The sequence below is a fragment of the Pristiophorus japonicus genome, chromosome 7, assembly GCF_044704955.1.
Source record: "Pristiophorus japonicus isolate sPriJap1 chromosome 7, sPriJap1.hap1, whole genome shotgun sequence".
Lineage (NCBI taxonomy): Eukaryota > Metazoa > Chordata > Chondrichthyes > Pristiophoridae > Pristiophorus > Pristiophorus japonicus.
In genome coordinates, this window is record NC_091983.1 from 73,767,086 (window position 1) to 73,793,096 (window position 26,011).

The following is a 26,011-nucleotide window of genomic DNA, read 5'->3' on the forward strand; positions in this document are numbered from 1 at the left end:
CCGGTTCTACACACACCGGCGTCGGGAGGGACAATACATCTCAGACTTCGTTGCGGACCTGAGGCACTTGGCCAGTCTCTATGTTCACAGATGCTGCCGGGGGGAGATGTTAAGGGACTTTTTCATTGAGGGCATTAATCATGCCGGGATTTTCCAGGAAGCTCATAGAGACCAAGGACTTGACTTTAGAAGGGGCGGCGTTGATAGCTCAGACCTTCATGGCAGGGGAAGAGGAGACCAAGCTAATTTACGCGCGCAGCCCTGGTCCCAACGTGGCGATGGACCACGGAGTTAACATTGTGAACATGGCCAGGGACCCCGCAGGCAGGCAAGGGCATTTTGAAACTGCCCAGGCGGCAACAGACTCTAGGGTGGGCCCGCAACAGGGACAATGGAAAGGGGATCGGCAATTCAAGCCATCACGAGGAACAATGTGTCCCGCGATGGGACCATTAACACCCACCATCAGAGTGCTTAGAAACAACCAAATGGGCAATAAGAGAGGAATGCCTAGTAACAGTCCCTTTGTTAACCACAATCTCAGCTCATGCTGGAGATGCGGGGGTAGACATACTGCGAAAAGCTGCAGGTTCCAGCAATATACATGTAGGATTTGTAACGTCAGTGGACACTTGGCCAGGATGTGCAAAAAGGCTGGGGCGAGGCTAATCTGCGAGACAGAGGAACCAGACGAGGGGTCTGCAATGCAGGATGATGCCTGGGGAAAAGCCATGGATGCTGAAGTTCAGCGGGTTCATGTGGCTGACGTCCACAGCTCATACACTAAAACACCACCCATGATGATGAAAGTTTTATTGAATGGCATCCCGGTGCACATGGAGCTGGATACGGGAGCTAGCCAGTCACTCATGAGCGCCCAACAATTTGAGAGACTATGGCCACACAGAGCTAGCAGGCCCAAACTGGAACGCATTGACACACAGCTACGGACGTACACCAAAGAGATCATCCCAGTGCAGTGCAAACTTGGTGGTAACACATAATGGATCACAGAACCGGCTGCCACTCTGGATCGTCCCGGGAAATGGCCCTGCGCTCTTGGGGAGGAGTTGGCTAGCCGAGATAAATTGGAAATGGGGGGATGTGCACGCCATTTCATCTGTGGAGCGAAGTTCATGCTCACAGGTCCTACAAAAATTCGGGTCACTGTTTTAACCCGGTGTCGGAACGTTCAAGTGCACTAAAGTAGTGATACACATCACTCCAGACGCCAGACCAGTGCACCACAAAGCCAGAGCGGTGCCATATGTGATGCGTGAGAAAATTGAAAGTGAATTGGACAGACTGCTCAGAGAGGGCATAATTTAGGCCATTGAATTCAGCGACTGGGCAAGTCCCATCGTTCCTGTCCTTAAAGCAGATGGCTCGGTCAGGATTTGTGGCAACTACAAAGCCACCATCAACCGAGTGTCGCTGCAAGACCAATACCCGCTCCTGAGAGCGGAGGACCTTTTTGCCACGCTGGCAGGTGACAAGCTGTTCATGAAGCTGGACCTCACTTCGGCCTACATGACTCAGGAACTGGCTGAAGAATCCAAGCTTCTGACCACCATCACGATGCACAAGGGATTATTTGTCTACAAGAGGTGTCCGTTTGGCATTCGTTCAGTGGCAGCTATCTTTCAGCGGAACATGGAAAGCTTGCTCAAATCCATTCCTGGAACAATCGTATTCCAAGACGACATCCTTATAACGGGTCGAGACACCGAGGAACATCTCCACAACCTGGAGGAGGTGCTACGCCGACTGGACTGGGTAGGTTTGCGGCTGAAAAAGGTCAAGTGTGTGTTTTTGGCCCCAGAGGTCGAGTTTTTGGGCAGGAGGGTTGCTGCAGACGGGATCCGGCCTACCGAATTCAAAAACGGAGGCGATCTGCCGGGCGCCCAGGCCTGGCAACACGTTGGAGTTGCGATCATTCCTGGGACCTTTGAACTATTTCGGGAACTTTCTGCTGAACTTAAGCGCATTGTTGGAGCCGTTACACATGCTCCTGCGTAAAGGTTGTGAATGGCTTTGGGGGGACTGTCAAGAATAGGCTTTCAATAAGGCAAGGAACCTGCTGTGTTCTAACAAACTGTTGACTTTGTATGACCCCTGTAAAAAAACTGGTTTTAACATGCGATGCATCGTCCTACGGGGTTGGGTGTGTGTTGCAGCAGGGTAATGATGACGGCCGACTCCAACCGGTGGCTTATGCCTCCAGGTCGCTCACCCAGGCAGAGCGTGGTTACGGCATGGTCGAAAAGAAATCACTCGCTTGTGTTTATGGTGTGAAAAAGGTGCACCAGTACCTTTTCGGTAGACGGTTCGAGCTAAAAACGGACCACAAGCCGTTAACATCCCTGTTGTCCGACAGCAAGGCTGTCAATGCCAATGCGTCAGCTCGCATACAGCGATGGGCTCAACACGCTGGCTGCGTATGACTACACCATACGGCACTGGCCAGGCACCGAAAATTGCGCTGACGCGCTCAGCAGGCTGCCACTGGCCACCACTGAGGGGACAGCGGAGCAAAGCGCTGAGATGGTCATAGCCAGAGGCTTTTGACACCGCAGGCTCCCCCATCACAGCCCGCCAGATCAAACTCTGGACCAACAGAGACCCCTTCCTATCCATGATAAAGAGATGTGGCCTGACTGGCGTGCCCCGAGGAGGTCAGACCGTTTCAGAGACGGCTGGATGAGCTCTCCATCCAAGCAGACTGCCTGCTATGGGGCAACCAGGTAGTCATGCCCCAGAAAGGCAGGGAAGCGTTCATCAGGGAATTCCACAGCGAGCACCCTGGCATTGTGCTAATGAAGGCCATTGCCCAGTCACATGTATGGTGGCCGGGGATTGACTCAGACCTGGAACACTGGGCTCGCAGGTGCACGACGTGCCCCCAGCTGGGCAATGCCCCCAGGGGGGCCCCACTCAGCCCGTGGCCCTGGCCCACCAGGCCATGGTCACGTATTCACGTCGACTATGCGGGCCCATTCATGGGGAAAATGTTCCTGATCGTGGTCGATGCATACTCGAAGTGGATCGAGTGCATCATATTAAACTTGTGCACAACATCCATCACCGTGGAGAGTCTGTGTACGGTTTTCGTGACCCACGGCTTGCTGGACATCCTGGTCAGCGACAATGGCCCTTGTTTCACCAGCCATGAATTCCAGGAGTTTATGTCGGGCAATGGTATCAAATATGTCCGGACAGCACCGTTCAAGCCGGCTTCCAATGGCCAGGCGGAACGTGCGGTCCAAGTCATAAAACAGGGCATGCTACACATCCAAGGACCCTCCCTTCAGTACCGCCTATCGCGCCTCCTGCTGGCCTACAGGACCCGCCCACACTCGCTCATGGGAGTCCCGCCAGCGGAACTCCTCATGAAACGCACGCTAAAAACGCGGCTGTCCCTCATTCACCCAGCCCTGGCAGACATTGTTGAGGGCAAGCGCCAGTCCCAAACCGAGTTCCATGATCGAAACTCAAGGGGGAGGTGCAGAGAAATGGATGACCCGGTATTTGTTCTTAACCATGCTTTGGGACCCAAGTGGCTTGAGGGCACAGTAATTGGCAAAGAAGGGAATAGGGTCATAGTGGTCAGACTAAACAATGGACAGATATGCCGGAAACACTTGGACCAAGTAAGGATAAGGTTCAGCATAGACATGGAGGAACCTGAAGAAGAGCATGAGGTGTCACCCACACCACTGCCAGTGGACGAGCAACGAGGACAATCCACAGCATGCACAGTCCCTGCGGCCAGCCCGGAATCACCTCGGGTGACAGAGACACATGCCGAGGCTCAGCCACCAGAGCCACAACTGCGGCGCTCCACGAGAGAGCATTGACCACCTGAAAGACTTAACCTTTGACACAAAAAGACGTAAGGGGGGAGGTGATGTCATGTATGTAACCATCATGCAATGGTAACCTTCATGCAACTCCTGTACACTGTACTCATACCCTAGAAATGCACACCCTGACCACAGGGGGGTGAACTTGTAGGAGACACTCCTCACCTGAGTTTCCAGGTATAAAAGGGGAGGTCCCACCCAGGGTCAGGACTCCTTGGTCCTGGGAATAAAGGTTAAGGTCACGTAGTGACTGTGTCTGCAGTACATGCCTCGTGTGAGTTTGTAGTACGGTGCAGGGACACCACACTTGCCTAACAAAGATCTATCAATTTCAGTTTTTAAATTTTCAATTGATCTAGCCTGAACAGTTTTTTTTTGGGGGGGTGAGATGGAAAGAGAGTTCTCGAATTCAATAACTACAATTAGCATCAGCATGTTTGATGTAGAGCGAGGGATATTGGCCAAAATCCTGTTCTATTCAGTGACTTCTGCTGGAAACATGTGGTATGGATATCAAGCAAGCAGAAACCCCCACTTGTCAGTGATGTCTCCGATATTTAATTTATTTGCTGACACTATCAAAGTTCACACATGAACAATGCTCTTTTGGGAGAAGTACTGGAGGATGCCAAGTACCCATGGAGCTCTCTCAAAGGAAGGTGTCAATACCCTCAAGAGAGGAAGAGAGGCATGCAGATTGGTAAAATAATGAAAAGGAAAACAAAGATATATAGTTCCCAACAGAGCCTCAGTGAAATGTTTTAATGACACATGTTGGATCAACTCACTGGACCGTGTCCGATACCACCAGGGTAAATAACCACAACAGAAATGAAAAATATTAAAATTCTTGTATTCGTCTTCTCAATATATGTTTATGATGTATATCTATGCATTCTGCCTGTTACAAGCACAGCTGCAATGTTGTGCTGTTAAGCTGCTGGTTGTGAAAACCATGGTAGCACATCAATTACTAATCTGCAAGATTTCATTGACAGTAGACTTCTGTCTCGTGTCTGCAGAGAGGAAAACTTTCAAAATAAGTAGTTCATTAAGATATTTGTGCCTCAGATTCACAGCCCCGAGATTCTGAATTAGAAGAATTGCTGTTTGTTGAGTCATGTTTGGAGACGTAACTTTTTTATATATACATTACGAAGATTAATGTCTATGTAGAATCATAGAAATTTGCAGCATGGAAGGAGGCCATTTCGGCCCATTGTGTCCGCGCCGGCCAACCAAGAGCTATCCAGCCTAATCCCACTTTCCAGCTCTTGGTCCGTAGCCCTGTAGGTTACGGCACTTTAAGTACAAATCCAAGTATCTTTTAAATGTGGTGAGGCTTTCTGCCTCTACCACCCTTTCAGGCAGTGAGTTCTAGACCCCCACCACCCTCTGGGTGAAGAAATTTCCCCTCATATCTCCTCTAAACCTCCCCCCCAAATACTTTAAATATATGCCCCCTGGTTGTTGACCCCTCTGCCAAGAGAAACAGGTCCTTTCTAACCACTCTATCCAGGCCCCTCATAATTTTATACACCTCAATCAGGTCTCCTCTTAGCCTCCTCTGTTCCAAGGAAAACAGACCCAACATTTCCAATCTTTCCTCATAGCAACATTCTCCAGTCCAGGCAACATTCTTGTAAATCTCCTCTCCATCCTTTCCAATGCAATTACATCTTTCCTGTAATGTGGTGACCAGAACTGCACACAGTACTCCAGCTGCGGTCTAACCAGTGTTTTATACAGTTCAAGCATAACCTCCTTGCTCTTGTATTCCATGCTTCGATTAATAAAGGCAAGTATTCCATATGCCTTCTTAACCACCTTATATACCTGGCCTGCTACCTGCAGGGATCTGTGGACATGCACTCCAAGGTTCCTTTGTTCCTCTACACTTTTCAGTGTTGCATCATTTAATGTGTATCCCCTTGCCTTGTTTGACCTCCCCAAATGCATTACTTCACACTTATCCAGATTGAAATCCATTTGACACTGTTCTGCCTACCTGACCAGTACATTGATATCTTCCTGCAGTCCGCAGCTTTCTCCTTCATTATCAATCACACAGCCTATTTTAGTGTCATCTGCAAAATACTTAATCATGCCCCCAGCATTTAAGTCCAAGTCATTGATATATATCACAAAAAGCAAGGGACACAGCACTGAGCCTTGCGGAACCCCACCAGATACAGCCTTCCATCAATCATTACTCTTTGCTTCCTGCCTCTGAGCCAATTTTGGATCCAACTTTCCACTTTGCCCTGGATCCCATGGGTTATTACTATTGTGACCAATCTGCCATGTGGAACCTTATGAAAAGCTTTGCTAAAATCCATATGCATTGCCTCATTGATCTTCCTGGTTACCTCCTCGAAAAATTCAATCAAGTTAATCAGACACGAACTTCCCATGACAAATCCATGCTGACTTTCCTTGATTAATCCATGTATTTCCAAATAAAGACTTATCCTGTCCCTTAGGATTTTTTCCAATAATTTTCCCACCACAGGTCTGTCCCTTTCTCCCTTTTTAAACAAAGATACAACATTAGCAGTCCTCCAATCCTCTGGCACCATACCTGCAGCAAGAGGATTGGAAAATGATGGTCAGAGCCTCTGCTATTTCCACTTTTGCTTCTCAACAGCCTGGGATATATTTCATCTGGGCCTGGGGATTTATCCACTTTCAAAGCTGCTAAGCCCCTTAATATGTCCTCTCTCACTATGTTCATCTCATCTAATATTTCACACTCCTCCTCCCTCATTGAAAAAGTCTGCATCACCCTTCTCTTTTGTGAAAACAGATGCAACGTATTCATTAAGAATCCTACTCACGTCTTCCGCCTTCACACACAGATTTCCTTTATGGTCTCTAATTGGCCCCACCCTCTCTATTTATCCTCTTGCTTTTAAAACATCTTTGGGTTTTCCCTGATTTTACTTGCCAACATTATTTCATGCTCTCTCTTTGTTTTCCTGCTTTCTTTTTTAATTGCACCCCTGCACTTCTTATACTCCTCTCGAGTTTCTGCAGTGTTGAGTTCTCGGTATCTGTCATAAGCTTCCCTTTTTTTCTTTATCTTACCCTATGTATCCCTGGACATCGAGGGGGCTCTAGATTTGTTAGCCCCACCCTTTGTTATTTAAAGGGAACATACTTGTTCTGTACCCTCAGGATCTCCTCCTTGAATGCCTCCCACTGCTCCGACACTGATTTACCATCAAGTAGCCATTTCCAGCCCACTTTGGCCAAATCCCATCTCAGCTCAGCAAAATTGGCTTTACCCCAATTGAGAACTTTTAATCATAGTCCCCCTTTGTCCTTTTTCATAACTATCCAAAATCCTACTGAATTATGATCACTAGCACCAAAATGCTCTCCCACTGATACTCCTTCCACCTGCCCCTCTTCATCCCCCAAAACCAAGTCCAGAACCGCCCCCTCCCTTGTTGGGCTTGTTACATACTGGCTGAAGAAGTTCTCCTGAATGCATTTTAGGAATTCCGCACCCTCTATACCATTCACACTACCTTTTTCTCAGCTAATATTAGGGTAGTTGAAATCGGCCACTCTTTCAGCTCTATAGTTTTTGCACTTCGCAGCAATTTGCCCACATATTTGTTCTTCTATCTCCCTCTTACTGCTTGGGGGTCTATAGTACACTCCCAGTAGTGTGATTGCCCTTTTTTTGTTCTTTAATTCAACCCATATGGCCTTGTTTGATGACCCCTCCAACATATCATCCCTTCTCACATCTGTAATTGTTTCTTTAATCAATACTGCAACCTCCCCTCCTTTTTTAACCCCTCTCTATCCTGCCTGAAAACCCTGTAACCAAGAATGTTGAGCTACCATACCTGCCCTATATTCCATGCTTTTTTTATTTATTCATTCATGGGATGTGGATGCTCGCTAGCAATGCCCATTCCTAAATGCCCTTGAGAGAAGGAGGTGGTGAGCTGCCTTCTTGAACCGCTGCAGCCCATGTGGTGAAGATACTCCCATAGTGGTGTTAGGAAGGGAGTTTCAGGATTTTGACCCAGCGATGATGAAGGAACGCCGATATATTTCCAAGTCAGGATGGTGTGTGACTTGGTGGGGAACTTGGCGGGTGATGATTTTCCCATGTGTCTGCTGCCCTTGTCCTTCTAGGCAGTAGAAGTCGTGGGTTTGGAAGGTGGTGTCAAGGAAGCTGTGACGAATTGCTGTAGTGTATCTTGTAGGTAGTGCGCACTGTTGCACCGGTGGTGGTGGGAGTGAATGTTTAAGGTGGTGGATGGGGTGCCAATCAAGCGGAAAGCAAATGGTAGTTAGCTTTTGTTACAAAGAGATTAGAGTACAAGAGTAAAGAAGTCTTACTACAATTATACAGGGCATTGGTACTGTGTAAAGATCTGCTCTCCTTACTCAAGGAAAAAGATACTTATCATAGAGGGACTGCAGCGAAGGTTCACTAGACTGGTTCCTGGAATGAGGAGATTGTCCTATGTGGAGAGATTGAGTAGACTAGGCCTATATTCCCGAGTGTTTAAAAGAATGAGAGGTGATCTAATTGAAACATATAAAATTCTTAAAGGGCTTGACAGGGTTAATGCTGAGAAAATGTCCCCCATGGCTGGGGAATCTAGAACACAGAGTCACAATAAAGGGTCAGCCATTTAGGTCTGAGATGAGAAGAAATTTCTTCACTCAAAGGATTGTGAATCTTTGGAATTCTCCACCCGAGAGAGCTGTGGAAGCTCAGTCATTGAGTATATTCAAGACAAAGATAGATTCATTTTTAGGAACAAAGGGAATTAGAGATATGGGGATAGTGCGGATAGGTGGAGTTGAGGTAGAAGATCTGCCATGATCTTGTAGCATGTCGGAGCAGGCTAGATGGGCCAATTGGACAACTCTAGCTCCTATTTCTTATGTTCACTTTGCCCTGGATGATGTCGAGCTACTTGAGTGTTGTTGGAGCTACATTTATTCAGGCAAGTGGAGAGTATTCCATCAAACACCTGATTTGTGTCGTCAAGAGGTGAGACATTTGCCACAGAATACTCAGCTTCTGACCTGCTCTTGTAACTACAGTATTTATGTGGCTGTCCAGATGGTTGCAAACGCTTCAACCTTGTCTTTTGCTTCCGCGAATTGGGCTCCGCCATCATTAAGAATGGGAATATTCATGGAGCCTCCGCCTCCCATTAGTTGTTTAATTGTCCACCACCATTCACAACTGGATGTGGCAGGACTGTAGAGCTTTGATCTGATCAGTTGATTGTGGGATCGCTTAGCTCTGTCGATAACATGCTGCTTTCATGTAGTCCTGTGTTGCAGCTTCCCCAGGTTGGAACCTCATTTTTAGGTATGCCTGGTGCTGCTCCTGGTATGCTCTTCTACACTCCCCATTGAACCAGGGTTGGTTCCCTGGTTTGATGGTAATGATGGAGTGAGGGATATACTACGCCATGAGGTTATAGATTGTGGTGGAATACAATTTTGCTGCTGCCGATGGCCCACAGAGCCTCATGGATGCCCAGTTTTGAGCTGGTAGAGCTGTTCTGAATTTATCCCATTTAGCACAGTGGTAGTGCCACACAACACGATCGGTAATATTATGTAACATGAACATCTGAAATGAACCTGAAACCAATATTACCTCTAAGCTTGTAATGGGAAAGGTCCCGGGCAGGCTGCTCATCAGCTTTTCCATCGTACGCATCGTGCATGTACAGAAATTTAAAGGGACCATGGAGTAAATGAAACCGGTCGCACAGAACAAAGCGCAGTTTACAGAGAACATTCCTGGAAACTGGAACTTTCTTGGTCAGTGTGGCTCAGCTACTTACTGGACAAATTGCCACAGGGACCACTTTACAGTTTTGTACACCGCATAAAAAATAAATTATTAGCACATGCATTTATTTATGTATGGTTAATTTACCTACCTAAAAATGATACACAAACTTTGCAGAAAGTTCGGAATTGGAATTTACTGGCAGCTTCCAATAATGTTTTTGCATTTCCAGAATTGATCATGAGTGAACCAGTATAAACAAATTCCAGCAGCATTTCCAGTACATCTGCATTTATGTTTGAAATTGTCAGCTCCAACTTCTCGCCATTCTTGTCCTTTGAAGCCCTAACAACAGCAGGCAATAAATTAGAAGTTAGACCCAAATCCAATTATTTTCATAGTTCAACAAAAAGGTGGCTTAATTTATCACTCCACATACTTTGCACTAAAATGTTCTACTAGTTAAAAAAAAAAATGTGAGCTGAAAGAGAAAGAGTAAGCAACGCCCAATGCAAAAAAATACATCATCATGCAAAAAGTTATTAAACATAGAACAAACCAACTTAAGGATGAAAGGAAGATGAAATCGTTGCTCATAAATAAAAAGCAAAGCCCTAATGACACAAATTTGTAAACTGAGGAATTTGGATAGACAAAATGGTTAAAGCAGAAAGGTGGGGAAAAGGACTAATTCTGCCACAGGAAGCCAGCAGCCATCCTTTAGGAGTTCCATGACTGTGGCCTAGGCTGTCTTTTAAACAGGTGTTCCCCTGTATAAAGCAAAACACTGAGGTTTCAAGAAGTCTTAAATGTACATTAGTCATGTTAATTAAGGAAGACAAAGTTTGACACCAAACATCCTTCAAAAGCAGCTGTAAAGAAAAATGATTAATCCTGTTAAAAAAAATTACAAGTGAAATCTGTTTACTTGAAGAAAAACAAGGTGTTAAGTGCAAAAGTGCATTACACAAAAAGCCTTTCAACAACCTCTCAATATTCCATTTGCATCACTGGTTCTGCATTTCCTAATTACAGCTATCCAATCATGTTTTGCTTCCAATTCTAATCTCCAAACTTTCACCTTCCTTTTAATTATTTTGTGTGCACAGAACTGTACAGAATGCTATCAGATTTGGGGGTTATAGTGAGATATGTACAGCAATGTCCAGTCCAAGGTGGCAATGGCTTCATGGATATGAATGACATAAATATTTGGAACAAAAATCTCCAAATACAACATCATCGCTATTTCTGTAATTTTTCTGTATTTTAGTTAAAGCAAAATAGAAATTTTCTTCAAAAAATTTCAGCCAAGACACACTGTATGATGTACTCAAGGTAGGGACTGTTTAGAGAAAACACCAGGGATCCTAGTGCTTTGCTCCTGTCCAGCCCGGGGATCGAGATTTCCAGCTCTGGACATTTACTTAGTCTATGGGAACCCCCAGCACAGGCCTATCCCCACAGAGCAGGGCCAGGACAGTTAGAACAGGTAATTTACAGCTTCAAGCTGTAACTCTGGTCATGGGGCATTCTGTCTGCTGATGGGGATTGGCAGCCAGAAGGTTGCAATTGGGTTAAACATTTGGATGGTGGGGGGGGGGGGGGGGGGGGGGTGACATTTTCAGAGGCATGCTCACCTTAATTCTTCAGCTTGCACTCAGGGGGTCTCTGAGCATGTTCTAGTTGGCAAGGTCTGGAAGCAAACTGTAACTCCATCTTTTTGGGTGCGCCACAGAAATGAGGCAGGAAGCTGGAAATGGCCCCTCCTACCTCATCCAAATCACTCCATTGGGCCTGTGCTATTACAGCTGTAAGGCAGACCCTGCCATGCCAGGAATGCCATGGAAATCCTGGGACAATGTTAAAGTGGAGCAGTCCCGGCGATCTGAGTCTCTGCCCATTTCTTCCTGACTTGAATCTGGGGAACTGTGCATTCCGTGGGGTTAAGGGTGTTAAATGAAAATAAATTAAATGAAAATGAGGCAAGCTTTCTTTTCACTTCTTGGGCATCACTAGAAACAATATTTGAGCAACTATGGGACACTAAAGTCTGAAGAAGTAATGATGTTGTGGCTGTTAGTAAACTTAAAACAAAATGTGAATAAACTCAAATAAATCGCCATACAAGTATGAGATGTTGTTACACTTTTTAAGCTATGCTTTGTGGATTTTGGTAAATGTATTTTATTTATTTTCCTAATGTTCTCCTGTCTTCTTAAGGTGATGACTTATGCTGGATTAAAATGACACAGCTGATGGAAGCACAACAGTACCTGATACAGGCTATTCTTCGTGCATAACCCTAGACACCCAATGTTGGCATACATTTTGACACAAAGGACATCAAAGCCGAACTTAACCCTGTCCATACCAGACATCCACAAACATGCATTTTCTAGTAGAATCACTGTATACTTCTTATGCATCCTGCCGCCCTTCACCACACTATTGGAGCTTTCAGCCGCCTAGGCTCCATGCTCTGGAATTCTCTCCTTAAACCCCTCTGCCTCCCCACCTTCCTCTTTCTTTAAGACCTTCCTTAAAATCCACCATTTTGACCGAGCTTATAGCCACCCCTCCTAAAATCTCCTTCTTTGGTTTGGCATTCATTTTCTTTGCCTCTGTGAAGCATGTTGGGATGTTTTTCTACATTAAAAGGTGCTATATGAATGCAAACTGACCACATATCCACAACATCACTAAAACCACCTATTTATACCTCTGCAACATCGCCTGACTCTGTCCCTGCCTCAGCTCATCTGCTGCTGAAAACCTCCTCCATACCTTTGTTACCGCTACCTTGACTATTCCAACGCACTTCTGGCCAGCCACCCATCTTCCAGTCTCCGTAAACTTGAGGTCATCCAAAACCCAGCTGCCAGTGTCCTAACCCACAGCAAGCCTGGTTAAGTAACGCCTCGATTTTAAAATTCTCATCCTTGTTTTCAAATCCCTCCATGGCCTCGCCCCTTCCAATCTCGGTATCTTCCTCCAGCCCCACAACATCACCCCCCCCCCCCCAATCACCTGCCCCCGGCCCCGAGATGTCTACACTCCTCTAATTCTGGTCCCTTGCGCATCCCCAATTTCAATGGCTCCACCGTTGGTAGCCGTGCCTTCAGCTGCCGAGGTCCTAAGATGTGGCATTTTTTTCATTAAATCTCTCCACCTCTCTTTCCTCCTTTAAGATAGTCCTTAAAGCCTACCTCTTTGACCAAGCTTTTGATCATCTGCCCTAATATCGCCTTATGTGTCAAATTATGTTTGATAACACTCCTGTGAAGCACCTTGGGATGTTTTACTACTTTAAAAGACACTATATAAATACAATTTGTTGTTGTATAACAATAAGCAGGAAGACTAAATTTTCCCCTCTCAAATTCAGCAATATGGAAGCCAATTGCACCATTCCTACTGATGTCTTATGTAAGATCAGCAAGGGATCAAATCGGGATGATGAACTGTGCTAAATGTAATAACAGGTAACACGTAGATCAGGCACTGATACCTAATTTATAAAAAAAACATGCAAGATTCCCTGGATTCTGGGGCGGTCCCAGCGGATTGGAAAACCGCAAATGTAATGCCCCTATTTAAAAAAGGAGGCAGACAAAAAGCAGGAAACTATAGACCAGTTAGCCTAACATCTGTCTTTGGGAAAATGCTGGAGTCCATTACTACGGAAGCAGTAGTGAGGAATTTGGAAAAGCATAATTCAATCAAGCAGAGTCAGCATGATTTTATGAAAGGGAAATCATGTTTGACAAATTTGCTGGAGTTCTTTGAGGATGTAATGAGCAGGGTGGATATGGGGGAACACCAGTGGATGTGGTGTATTTGGATTTCCAGAAGGCATTCGATAAGGTGCCACATAAAAGGTTACTGCACAAGATAAAAGTTCATGGGGTTGGGGTAATATATTAGCATGGATAGAGGATTGGCTAACTAACAGAAAACAGAGAGTCAGGATAAATGGATCATTTTCTCGTTGGCAAAAATAACAAGTGGGGTGCCGCAGTGATCGGTGTTGGGGCCTCAATTATTTACAACCTATATTAATGACTTGGATGAAGGGGCTGAGTGTAATGTAGCCAAGTTTGCTGATGATACCAAAATGGGTGGGAAAGCAAATTGTGAAGAGGACACAAAAATTTGCAAAGGGATATGGACAGGCTAAGCGAGTGGGCAAAAATTTGGTAGATGGAGTGTAATGCGGGAAAATGTGAGGTTATCCACTTTGGTAGAAAAAAATAGAAAAGCAAATTATAATTTAAATGGAAAAAAATTGCAAAGTGTTGCAGTTCAGAGGGACCTGGGGATCCTTGTGCATGAAACACAAAAAATTATTATGCAGGTAGAGCAAGTAATCAGGAAGGCAAATGGAATGTTGGCCTTTATTGCAACGGGAATAGAGTATAAAAGCAGAGAAGTCCTGCTACAACTGTACAGGGTATTGGTGAGGCCACACCTAAAGCCCTGCGTGCAATTTTGGTCTCTGTATTTAAGGAAGAATATACTTGCATTAGAGGTTGTTCAGAGAAGGTACACTCAGTTGATTCTGGAGATGACGGGGTTGACTTATGAAGATAGGTTGAGTAAGTTGAGCCTATACTCATTGGAGTTCAGAAGAATGAGAGGTGATCTTATCAAAACATACAAGATAATGAGGGGGCGCGACAAGGTGGATGCAGAGAGGATATTTCCACTCATAGGGGAAACTAAAACTAGGGGACATAGTCTCAGAATAAGGGGCCACCCATTTAAGACTGAGATGAGGAGGAATTTCTTCTCGGATAGTTGTAAATCTGTGGAATTCTCTGCCCCAGAGAGCTGTGGAGGCTGGGTCATTGAATATATTTAAGGCGGAGATAGACAGATTTTTGAGCGATAAGGGAATAAAGGGTTATGGGGAGCGGGCAGGGAAGGGGAGCTGAGTCCATGATCAGATCAGCCATTATCTTATTAAATGACGGAGCAGACTCAAGGGGCACAATCCAAAACTGTAGAAAAGTTAAATAAAATGCCCTCTGGAATTTAGGGCCTTGTATTTTTTGCTTCGCTGTTAAGCCAAAGATTAAGGCCAATATTTTTGTTTTCGTAATCCAAACTAATTGGAAAGAAACAAGAATGACTTGCATTTATAAAGCGCCTTTCTCGACTTCAGCATGTCCCAAAGCACTTTACAGCCAATGAAATACTAATTAACTATTTAATTAGAAATGTTAAAACCACAAAGATCTAATTCATGCAGTGATTTAATTAACAGGTGGGATCAAAAGAAAGCATGGAATTTAACCTTAATTGATTATGGGCAAATATTTCAGCTTGTGCAGGAATTGATAGAATATAGCCAGGAAATTACTATAACCAGTATGAATTTATGAATAATGAACATGCTTGTATCAAATTTCTCTCTGTTATTTTAGCAGAATTGTTATCCTGTTTATGTTAAATGGGTTAATAGCAGGGAAATTTGATTAAAGCATGCCAAACATTTGAACATTCAAAATTTCCCTGTGCCCCGATTGGGGGCGGTAACCTGCTGGGGCTGGGACTTCCTGCGCCCTGCACAGAAGTCCCGACTCGTCCACTGAATTGGGCTTATCTCAGTCTTAAATAGCAATCTCGCGTGCTCCACTTCCTTTAGGGGTGGGACCAGCGGTGCCAACAGGGCGAGTAATGCAGCGCTACGTGCACACTCTGCGTAGTGCTGACGCGCTGCGACACCACTCTCCTTTGCTTAAAGCAGAGGGCTGCTGTCCACCTGCAGTGCCTCTGATAGTCTCCAGGGCAGCATGGTACCGGACTTGCAGCCCAGCACCCAAAACGGAGTGCCAGGCTGCACTTTGGTGGCCCGGACCACGCTAGGGGGGAACCTGTAGTACTGACCCGAGGATCGGCAAAACTAGGAAGATGGTGGCGTGGGGCGCTGGCGATCTCCCTTTAAAGTCCCGCCCCGCGAGCGGATGTCGGCCAGCTTCATGACCTGCGAAGCTGCCGTTGGCACCTGCTCGTGTCAGCCTCATGGGCCGCAGGACAATTTTCCTTCCGGAGCGGTAAGGCCCACGGCGGCGGGTTGCCGCGCACAGTGATGACATCATCAATATGGTGGGAGTCGATGCCAGTGCCGTGCCCAGTCGCAAAGGCATTTTGGGGATGGTAACAGGAGGCGCAAATGCATCTAATTTCTCCACTTTCTCTTTGTTTCTCTCTAATATATACATATAACGTGGTAATTTCCACCAGTGATGAAACATCGGGATCTGCTGTGTTAATGATGTTTCTTTGCACTGACAGTACAACAACATGAAGGGAGATTGAATTTTATGAGGTGAAATGGCGGCAATCATTATTTAGAATGGGAATGCAGTGAGAAACGAGGCCTGTAAATGCTCTTTTATAGTTGTGAGTAACTATTTTTTTATCAATTTATGGTTCATTATGATGTCATGGATTACACATATTTATATTAGTTTTGTGCAATTTATTCCACTCTCCCCAACCCATCCACATTATCCTCTTGATCATGAAGACAGGATATTCCAGTATATAGACATCATCAATATCAATCAATCAGAGCAGATGCTTAAGCTAGGCGAGAAGGAATCTTTTCCTGACAGTATTCTCTCCTTTTCTCCTGACTCATCTGAAACTGGTGAACTTACAACTTTGATAAAACTCAAGTATAACTGTCAATCAAGAACTTATATCTAGGAGTAGAAAGTGCAATACTTTTGTATTATAACTACTAGAGGTACCGTACATATATATTTTCATCTTAGGATAGAGGTACATCATAATGGAGTAGATCTCGAGTCATCTCCCTTGAATCTCTAATTCATCCTCTACTAATAGTGATTTTAACCCTTTGAGTACTGAATATTTTCAAAAATTCACTCATATTTTCAGACACATGATGGCATTTATAAAACTGATTGCCAGATTTTGATGCAAATATTGTGGAAATGCAGAAACGTGCAGAACCACAGATATCTTCGTAGTGAACATTTCTGAATAAATATATATATGTTAATTATCAAAGAATTGTGGTTAAAGCAGATGGAAACAGAAAGAGAATTAGTAATGAAGACATCAGGAAGGAAGGAAGGAAGGAAACATGGGGTCAGTTCAGCTGAGGAAACACTGCAATAGGCAACACATTCATTTGGACATTAATAGGTCAACCAAATGACTTGCAGACAAATACAACAGTAACTAATCCACAAGGAAGGCCACTTTAAATGACCCCTAGATAGCATAAAACAAGTAACAATGGGAAGAGATGAGAACAACAGCTGAAACAACAAACAACGTTGACTGTTGTGGTCAATACTCCATCCTGCAAATAAAGAAAGGAAAGGAATTGTAAATGTTATGATGTCGTAAAATGCTACTTCAGTCCTCAAAGGGTTACCTGCTGTGTGTAATATATGACTTATGCTGATCTATGATTTGAATAGCTCTTATGTTTGAACTTACTAAGCATTTGGAAATTTAAAAAATGATCACTGATTATCCCGCTTTTCATTATTAGGATACTTTAAATTTTCACAAGATTATACAAATATGTTCAGCCTACATTCACAAAATGTTAGTAATTAGAAAGCGAAAACAAATGATTATTCAACTGGATTACCAACATTTACTATCTTCATTAGTCTTTTAAAAGTCACTCTACCCACAACCACATATTTTCAAACATCAGTACCTACAAAATAAAATATTTAGTAGTGTGCAATATGAAATCTATAGAACCCATTTTACTTCTACATTCTGCACTAGATTTCTTTCCCATTAAACAGCAAAGTGACAGCCAAAAAGCTGTCCTTAAATTTATTATTTGTAGCTTTTGTATTTCAGCCACATGTAACAAATATGTAATCCATTTACTTTTGAAACTGACTGATTTGTTGACATGCGATTCAGAGTATTACACTTTTCCTTTATGCGATTTTTCAAATGCTGATGATTCGATTTGAACTGCATAAAACTTACAAGTAGCCAAGCACAACAGTACACATTATTTCACTCCTTCAAAGGACTTCTGTGTCAGGAATCTCAATAAGTCACCTTCATGACAGCTATCAAAAACTACACGACAAGCACAAGTACTGTAAAGGAAATAATATGCCTCAACATGAACATGTTTAGTTATTTTCGGTTCACAAAAACTAACACTGATTTGGAATCATACCAATCGTAACATTATTGTGTCTTACCTAATTCAAAACATCAGAGGAAATATTAGAGCAGTTTATTTCAACATTTCATGCACGGTTAAGCTTGCACTTCATATTTCATAACAGAACAAAGACAGTCTGTCTGCTGGATACTGTCATCATAATAGGCTCTCTGAAACACAGAATTATTTTCTCCAAATAGAATTCTGGAACTGCTGTTCACCCTTTCCTCTGATGATTATTTTTTTCCTGCAATAATGTTTAAATAGTATTACCCATTTACTGTCACCCTCAAGTCAGCTGCAACACCTCAAAGAAAGAAAATTGAGTTTTGAAATAGTTAAATACTGAAATAGTGCTGTAAAAGACAACATAAAGCATAAAGAATCTTTGTTCAAATTCAAACAACATCCTGTGGACAAAGTACCTATTGTATACTATTAGTAAATCCATTGAAATGCATAATTGAAAGCAAGGCAAAAGATTTTGATCCTCCCATGAAAGATTTCATCTGCTCAGACTCGTGTCAGAAAAATGCTGCAAGCAAAATCAGCGGAATGATTGACTAATAAAAAGGGACACAAAAAATGAAAATATAACTGCATCTGCAATTCACTGTGCAAAAGTGAGATGCTAAATACCCTATAATAAGAACATTAGTTTTCTATTAGGGTAAGAATGAAAAATCATACATAAATCAACCTAGTGAAAAAGATTTTCTCATCCATCTTTCCAGGGCCACTTAAAATAGAAATATATCAATCAGGCTATTTACAGGAGAGCAGTACAGGTAAGTGTATCTGAAAACAAGACCTACCTTTGCTAAGGTCTTTCCCATTCTTTAATTGGTATTTATCTTTTAACATAACGGTGTTTCCATTACGCAGCATTGGGAGGAACACTAAAGGATAGCTTCCTTTTAAAAACTTTGCTTGATGTAGCCTCACAAGAGCTATATGATCTTCCCTCACTCTATGAACTTTCGCATAGACAGTCCTCAGCTCCATTTGACAGAGCAGATCAGACTGCCTTGCAAAGCAAAGACATTACTAAAATGTTTCCATATCAAAGATGTATGATGGAAAAACAGAAGGAGGATGTGTTAAAAATAAGCAACAGAACATCAGAAATAAGATTCCTAACATTATTCCTTATTCTTTTATCCTCCACAAACAGTGAAAAAATTGACATAGGCTATTTATGATTTGATCTTTGGTTTGCTGCAAAAACCCATACACTAGAATGTATCTTCTCTAAGACAAATCCAAACAATAACTGTTTACTGGTGTGGGGTTGCTTTATAAGGGTGTGTTGCTGTAAATGTTTTGATGTTGAGAAATGGGCTTTTACTTTTTCTGCCAGTTCTCAGCCTTCCAATTCATTATAATATAAAACTAAACGTGATTCATAAAATGATCTGGTAATATGTTGCTTAGAAATTGCATTATTGAAAATGCAATCAAATTATACCAATCATTGTCTAGTTAGATAAATCTTTATCTGCTGACACAGGATTCAAGGGTTTGAAATATAACGACATCGTGAAATATGATATTCAGTCTCCAAGTGGTAAGCTGGATCCAAAATTGGCTCAGAAGCAGGAAGCAAAGGGTAATGGTTGATGGGTGTTTTTGTGACTGGAAGGCTGCGTCCGCAGGGCTCAGTGCTGGGTCCCTTGCTTTTTGTGGTACATATCAATGACTTGGACTTGAATGCTGGGGTTATGATTAAGAAGTTTGCAGATGACACTAAAATGTGTGGTTGATAATGAAGAAGAAAGCTGTGGACTGCAGGTAGATATCAATGTACTGGTCAGGTGGGCAGAACAGTGGCAAATGGAATTCAATCTGGATAAGTATGAGGTAATGCATTTGGGGAGGTCTAACAAGGCAAGGGTATACACATTAAATGGTGCGGCACTGAAAAGTGTAATGGAACAAAGGGACCTTGGAGTGCAGGTCCACAGATCCCTGAAGGTAGCAGGCCAGGTAGATAAGGTGGTTAAGCAGGCATATGGAATACTTGCCTTTATTAGTCGAGGCATGGAATACAAGAGCAAGGACGTTATGCTTGAATTGTATAAAACACTGGTTAGGCTGCAGCTGGAGTACTGTGTGCAGTTCTAGTCACCACATGACAGGAAAGATGTGTGATTGCACTCAAAAGGGTGCAGAGGAGATTTACAAGAATGTTGCCTGGACTGGAGAATTTTGGCTATGAGGAAAGATTGGAGATGCTGGGTCTGTTTTCTTTGGAACAGAGGAGGCTGAGGGGAGACCTGATTGAGGTGTATAAAATTATGAGGGGCCTGGATAGAGTGGATAGGAAGGACCCGTTTCCCTTGGCAGAGGGGTCAACAACTAGAGTGCATATATTTAAAGTAATTAGGGGGAGGTTTAGAGGAGATATGAGTGGAAATTACTTTACCCAGAGGATGGGGGGGGGGGGGGGGGAGGGGGGGGGGTCTGGATGGGTGGTAGAGGCAGAAAACTTCACCACATTAAAAAAATACTTGGATGTGCACTTAAAGTGCCGTAACCTACAGGGTTACGGACCAAGGGCTGGAAAGTGGAATTAGGCTGGATTGCTCTTGGTCGGCCGCGCAGACACGATGGGCCGAAATGGCCTCCTTTCGTGTTGTAAATTTCTATGATTCTATGATTCTAAGTGATGTGGTGCAGGAAACCTTGTTTGTCACCAGAGTCCTTTTGGAAAAAGGTAACCCTGAAACAGTTTTAGGCAAAGATCTTGGATAGGGGCTAAGAATAGTAAATCCAAGCACAAAATAATATGGCAGACTCACATAACTCAGTGACTCGATGTATAGCGACCAAAGGCAAATTTGTGACTGTTTTGATACTGAAGAAATTAACCTCCATATCATAACTGGAAAGAAAGTTCATATGTTTGTGTTGTCATGGATCGAACAAAGAGTGTCATCTTCTAGACACCTCTCATAAATTTTGAAACCAGGGGATATTCTTCCTGAGAGTTCCTATGCAGAGGGTGAGCCAAAAAAGATGGCAGATGAATAATGGAGCTTGGCTTAAGGTTCTAATTAAGTAAAAAAATGCAATTAAAGCAAAACTGTCAGACTATCACAATTTAAGTCACAGGATTTATTATTCTGACACCACAAATAAATTTTCAACTTGGTATTTTACACTTTTGGAGTGGATGATTTTCTAGACACCGTGGGATTATCCACACTGAGAATAAGAAATCATTACTGAATAGCCTAAGGCACCAAGCTGTCAGTTGAAGATTCTGGGAAGAACTGAACCAGACTCCATACATAAGCACCAACAAATGTGAAGCAATTTTGCAGACAACATTATACTAGCAGATGTGCACAGGAGGTCTGGGGCCTGCTGGCTACATACTGAATCTGCACCATCTGCTGGCAAATATATTTTTCCTAGTAATTTATGCCACCATTTGGGAAGTATTCAGGAGAAATATCCTTGCTCAATGCATCCAATATTTTTTATTCCTTTTCAAGGGAAAAGAAGGCTCACTCTGTGTGCAAGAGACACTGTATACTTTTTCTACATAAGGAAAACCATTGATGCTTTTTCAAAAAAGGAACTAACAAAAACAGCTTCTTCAGTGGAAAAGATTACATTCAGGCTTCCCTAAATCAAATTGCTGATAGATTACACTGGAATAGACAGTGGGAATCCTGGAAACCCTGAGGACATAAGTAATTTCAATAGGTTACAAACGGAGTCATGATGTACAGTGTGCTTATCAGCATCGGTATATCAAACCTGATGTGATTTAGGTATTGAGCTCATCCAATGAGATCTACCCAGGAGGTAATGGAGAGTCCGGGTCAGGAGACCATTCTTCACTCTCATCTCCAATTTAGGGAAAGAAATGAGAGGGTATGCAGAAGAGTCAACACAGATATAACGGATGATAAGGTATAATAGCTGTTACAGATGTCCTGTGTTCCTTTCAAAGCTGGGGCCATAGAGCAATACCTGGAGGAAAGAGGTTAAATCCATAGAAGAGCTTGATTATCTTTTTTCCCAATAGAGCTGCTCTTTTAGAGATTGGTGCCACAATTGGCCGCAATGTCCTGTGCTGGATGTATACCTAGGTGATTTTTTTCTTTTGTGATTTTGATTTCAAAGAACATAAATTTTGCATGAAAAAATACTGACATCAAAACTTCTTTAAATTGACCCGAGTTGAAGATCATAAAGCTTAAAGACATAAGCTGTGGCTCTCAAGAGAATATAGAACCACTTCACAAAGTGAAAAATAATTTTTCAAAAGTTTCCTAGTGGAAGAGCAACAGTAATGAATTCCTGCTGGCAAAAGAAGAAAAGGACTGTTTGAGAGTATGAGTCGTATAGAGCATGGGAAGATTGACGAGCCATTTGGCTCTCACAAAGCTACAGTGAGCAAAGATCATAAGGAAGTATTGTACTGCTCTATGATTTTCCCCTTTAGACGGCACATCTATCCTGAGTTATGTACAGGATAAATGAAAGATGATGATTATGAAGTTCAGCAGGTGTAGAAGTGTCAAAGGTAGACATTTACAGATTCTGTGCAAATGTTCTAATATTAATGCTTTATATAAAAAATTGTAAAATATCACAATAAAAAAACCAATGCTAGGTGCAGCCTAAAATTGTGGAAACATGTTTTAAAAATTCACTGCTTACAGTGTCAAATGAAAGCAGCTCTTTCTTCGAGATATTTCAACAAAATTAAATTAACAGCATGTAAACCCCACCTTATACTGAAGTACCTCCAGAATTAACACCAAATATATAAAAGTATTTTAACTTTAACCTCTCCCTGCCTCTAAATATTTATATATGACTGTTTGTTCCATATAGTTCACTAATAGTCCCGCAGAGGAAATATTCATGAATAACAAACTCATATAAATAGCCTGTATGATACAGTTAAGTTGAAAGAATGAATATCCAAGTTATGCAGAAAACATATACATTGCATAAATTAAACTTACAGCTGGATTTTAGAAATTATAATACTGTTTCTTTATACCAAGTGCTTTTAACTAGTTGTCAGTAAAAGTTCATATAAACCTTTAACAATCTACTCTTTAACACAAGTAAGAAGCATTACTTTAATTGCTTGTAGCATGATCCAGCAATTTAACCTCAATAATACTTAACAGAGTTTAAAATAATAGTTCATTGAAAATGCAGTTCACTACATGAGAATATAAACCAAAAACTGATATTAAATTTCATATATTGAACTAACATTTTCCATAACCTTACTTTCATCTGATGTCATGCAATCTTCAAGGAGTTAGTTGTCCAACTTAAGCGTGGTATATCTAAGGATATTCATTACACTAGATTGATTGGAGTAGTTAATAAAAATTTAAGCAAGCTAAAAAATAATTACACAAAGTAAAGGTCTTATAAAGCCAAAAGTCATTCCAGCCATAATTTCCATTTACTTCCTAGCAGCACAGAATTGAAAAAAATCCTTATAATTAGCATTATGGTCGTACCTGTACAGCATTTATATAGCTCTACTTCCTTGTAATGTATCAATATATGCCAATTATGTCATAATTTCATAACAGATTACATTAAACCCAAATTATAAAGATGCTCAAGTCAAATAAGTGTCTGACACTAATATAATTTAATGGTTTGCTTTGTACATATTTTATTTATTGCTATGTATGTAATTTTGCAAAACTGGCATGTTTAATTTCCCATAATCTTTTTGACATAATGCAAACTAAGGGCTTCAATGATTAGGCAATGCTGGTTAGTTATGTGAAGAAGAACACCGCAGTAATTCTGTTGTCAAGGTGATGCATAGTAATATATTTCTTGGCAAGCTGCTGTTGATAGTTCAAAATGATCTTTCCTCAAACTGCAAAAAATAGAAGTGAATTTAAGGCAACAGTATAACATGTTTGTGTAGTTTAAAACAAAACAAGGAAAAGTCTCCAAAGAGCAAGTCTTTGTTAAATAAATAGGGGTCCTCAGTCATGGAACATCTCATTTCTTCACTCCAAATTGAAGCAGCTATTAATTAAAAATATAATAGGTAAATAAACCTAGGTTTAGTTTCAATTTAGAAATACATTCATCTGAAATGATAAAAAGAATGGCTACTGGCCCTGTGACAAGAGGTTCTATCTTCATAACCCTGCAAGAGAGGAAAGCAACACGAATGAACCCTACAAAAGAACCGACCAGATCACAGCTTGAGGAAGGCAAACCTTTTGATCAGTTCCTTGAAATATAAGCTGCAGGAAGCTAGAACATTTTGATGGACTTCAAACTCTTTGCCTTCAACAGTTATTTTCAGGTCTGTAAACTCTTTCGCTCTGCGCTGCTGGTTCAACTCCTTCAACATTTCTGCAGAACAGAGAAGACAGACATTGCCAGGGTTCCGATGACGAAATTTTCGAATGAATTAAAGAAACAGATACCTGGTGAACTCTAGCCGAGTCGCACACGTTAACATTTGTATATAATACTCACTGACAATATAAAAAACATTGACACAAAATGTAAAAAACAAAGCACATACCATTTGGTTTAATAAATGAAAGAATAAAATGAAAGCCTCCCGAGGCTTGAAGGGTAAAATATACTTCTCCTCATCAACAAAATTAAAGACAACATGTGTATCACCACAGAAAGACAAGAGGAGAAAATGAAATAATCAAAACATTTTTAATACCTGCTAATTTCTATATAGCTTCCCCCCTCCAAAAAAAATCTTTGAATACCTTAGTTTGGAAACTTACTGTAGCATTGAAAACATGGCACAGTACACTGCAAATGAAAGACACTAAGAACTCAATTGGTTAAAGCAAAATGTACCTGGAGGGACAAGATTCATTTATTAAAAATGATAAAACTCACTTTCAATTTTTAAAACTGTCAAGTAACATTTGCTTTCCCATTTCTTTAACCATTTTGTAATGATCAAAGATTTTGAATACTGAATTTAAAATCTAAATAAAATGGCTTGACTAACCACTCTGGAACAAAATTCAATAGAACAGATTTGAATTTAAGCAAATTACTTGTCAGATTTTTTTAACCATTCAACATTCAGCTTTTAGCTCAATATAAAATGACTTTGGTCTGATACAGCCTTGTAGATTTGTAGATAGAAGATCAATAACAAAGAAAATTTTGCCAGACATCTCTTTATTCATTGTTCTTTTTGTGAAGAAGTTGTAGTATGTTTATGGTTATTAAAATTTATTGCTTGACTGATTGTAGTCAAATTTTCAATCATACACCTGTAGTTGTGAAATTGGTCTTTGGCGATCGTGCGAATTGGCAGCCTGTTTTTCACTTTTCTTTTCCATTGAAGTCAACAAAGAAGAAAATTGAATGGGTTGCCAATTCACCATCGTCCATTTTGCACTGTCACTGAAGTCCAATTTCACCCCCAGTGAACCCTGAATTCAGGACATACTAGAACAATTACAGCGTGGTGTTTGGCAAGTGGTTTTTCCATTATTGTTTTACGAGTGAGGAAAGGACAATTGTTTTTGGTTACAAAGACATGGAAAACCTGTACAAAACTTACCCATGTAAGGAACCCATGGTCTTCTTTAGTTTATTAGGGTTTAACAGTTTTTATATCGTACATAATGGGTAAACATTTAGGGTTAGCATTTTCTACAAAAACAGTTATCTTTTTTAAGTTTGGAGGTTCTGCTGTGTCCCTAGTAAAGTTTTTAAAGCATTATTAGTATATAGGGAGGGCAGAAGAGGACAGAAAATACATTTCTTACGAGGTGAGGGCCTTGAGATCCTCAGAGTACAAATACTTGATAAGCAAAATAAATGTGCTAAATAAATGTGGTAAATATTTCTGAAAATTGGATTTCCTTTTTAAAGCATATACGTCCATCATATGTCCATCACAGTTGTTGCCCATATATCACTTAATACCTATGATGCTTGGCATGTTTCAATGCAAGGAAATATTGAAGTTGAATTTCAGATAAGCCATAAATTTCAAAACCTATATGCGACACTATTCATTTTTAAACCTGTGTATGGTCGATAGGCCTCCACAACTACCTCTTTGTTTTGAGCCTCCTCATTCAGTAGCAGGGCAGAAACATAGAGATTAGGTGCAGGAGTAGACCTTTCGGCCCTTTGAGCCTGCACCACCATTCAATAAGATCATGGCTGATC

At 41.8% G+C, this 26,011-nt stretch overlaps 1 protein-coding gene across 1 annotated transcript in view; it reads right to left on the bottom strand.

Moving 5' to 3' along the window:
* LOC139266790 (kelch-like protein 29) overlaps positions 1-26,011 on the bottom strand; it is a 494,463-nt gene that overhangs the window by 140,330 nt on the left and 328,122 nt on the right. The window contains exons 5-6 of the mRNA XM_070884383.1: positions 24,064-24,202; positions 9,800-9,993 (exon numbers count right to left, since the gene is read on the bottom strand). Coding sequence (XP_070740484.1) covers positions 9,800-9,993; positions 24,064-24,202 — 333 coding nt within the window. The remainder of the gene's footprint in view (positions 1-9,799; positions 9,994-24,063; positions 24,203-26,011) is intronic.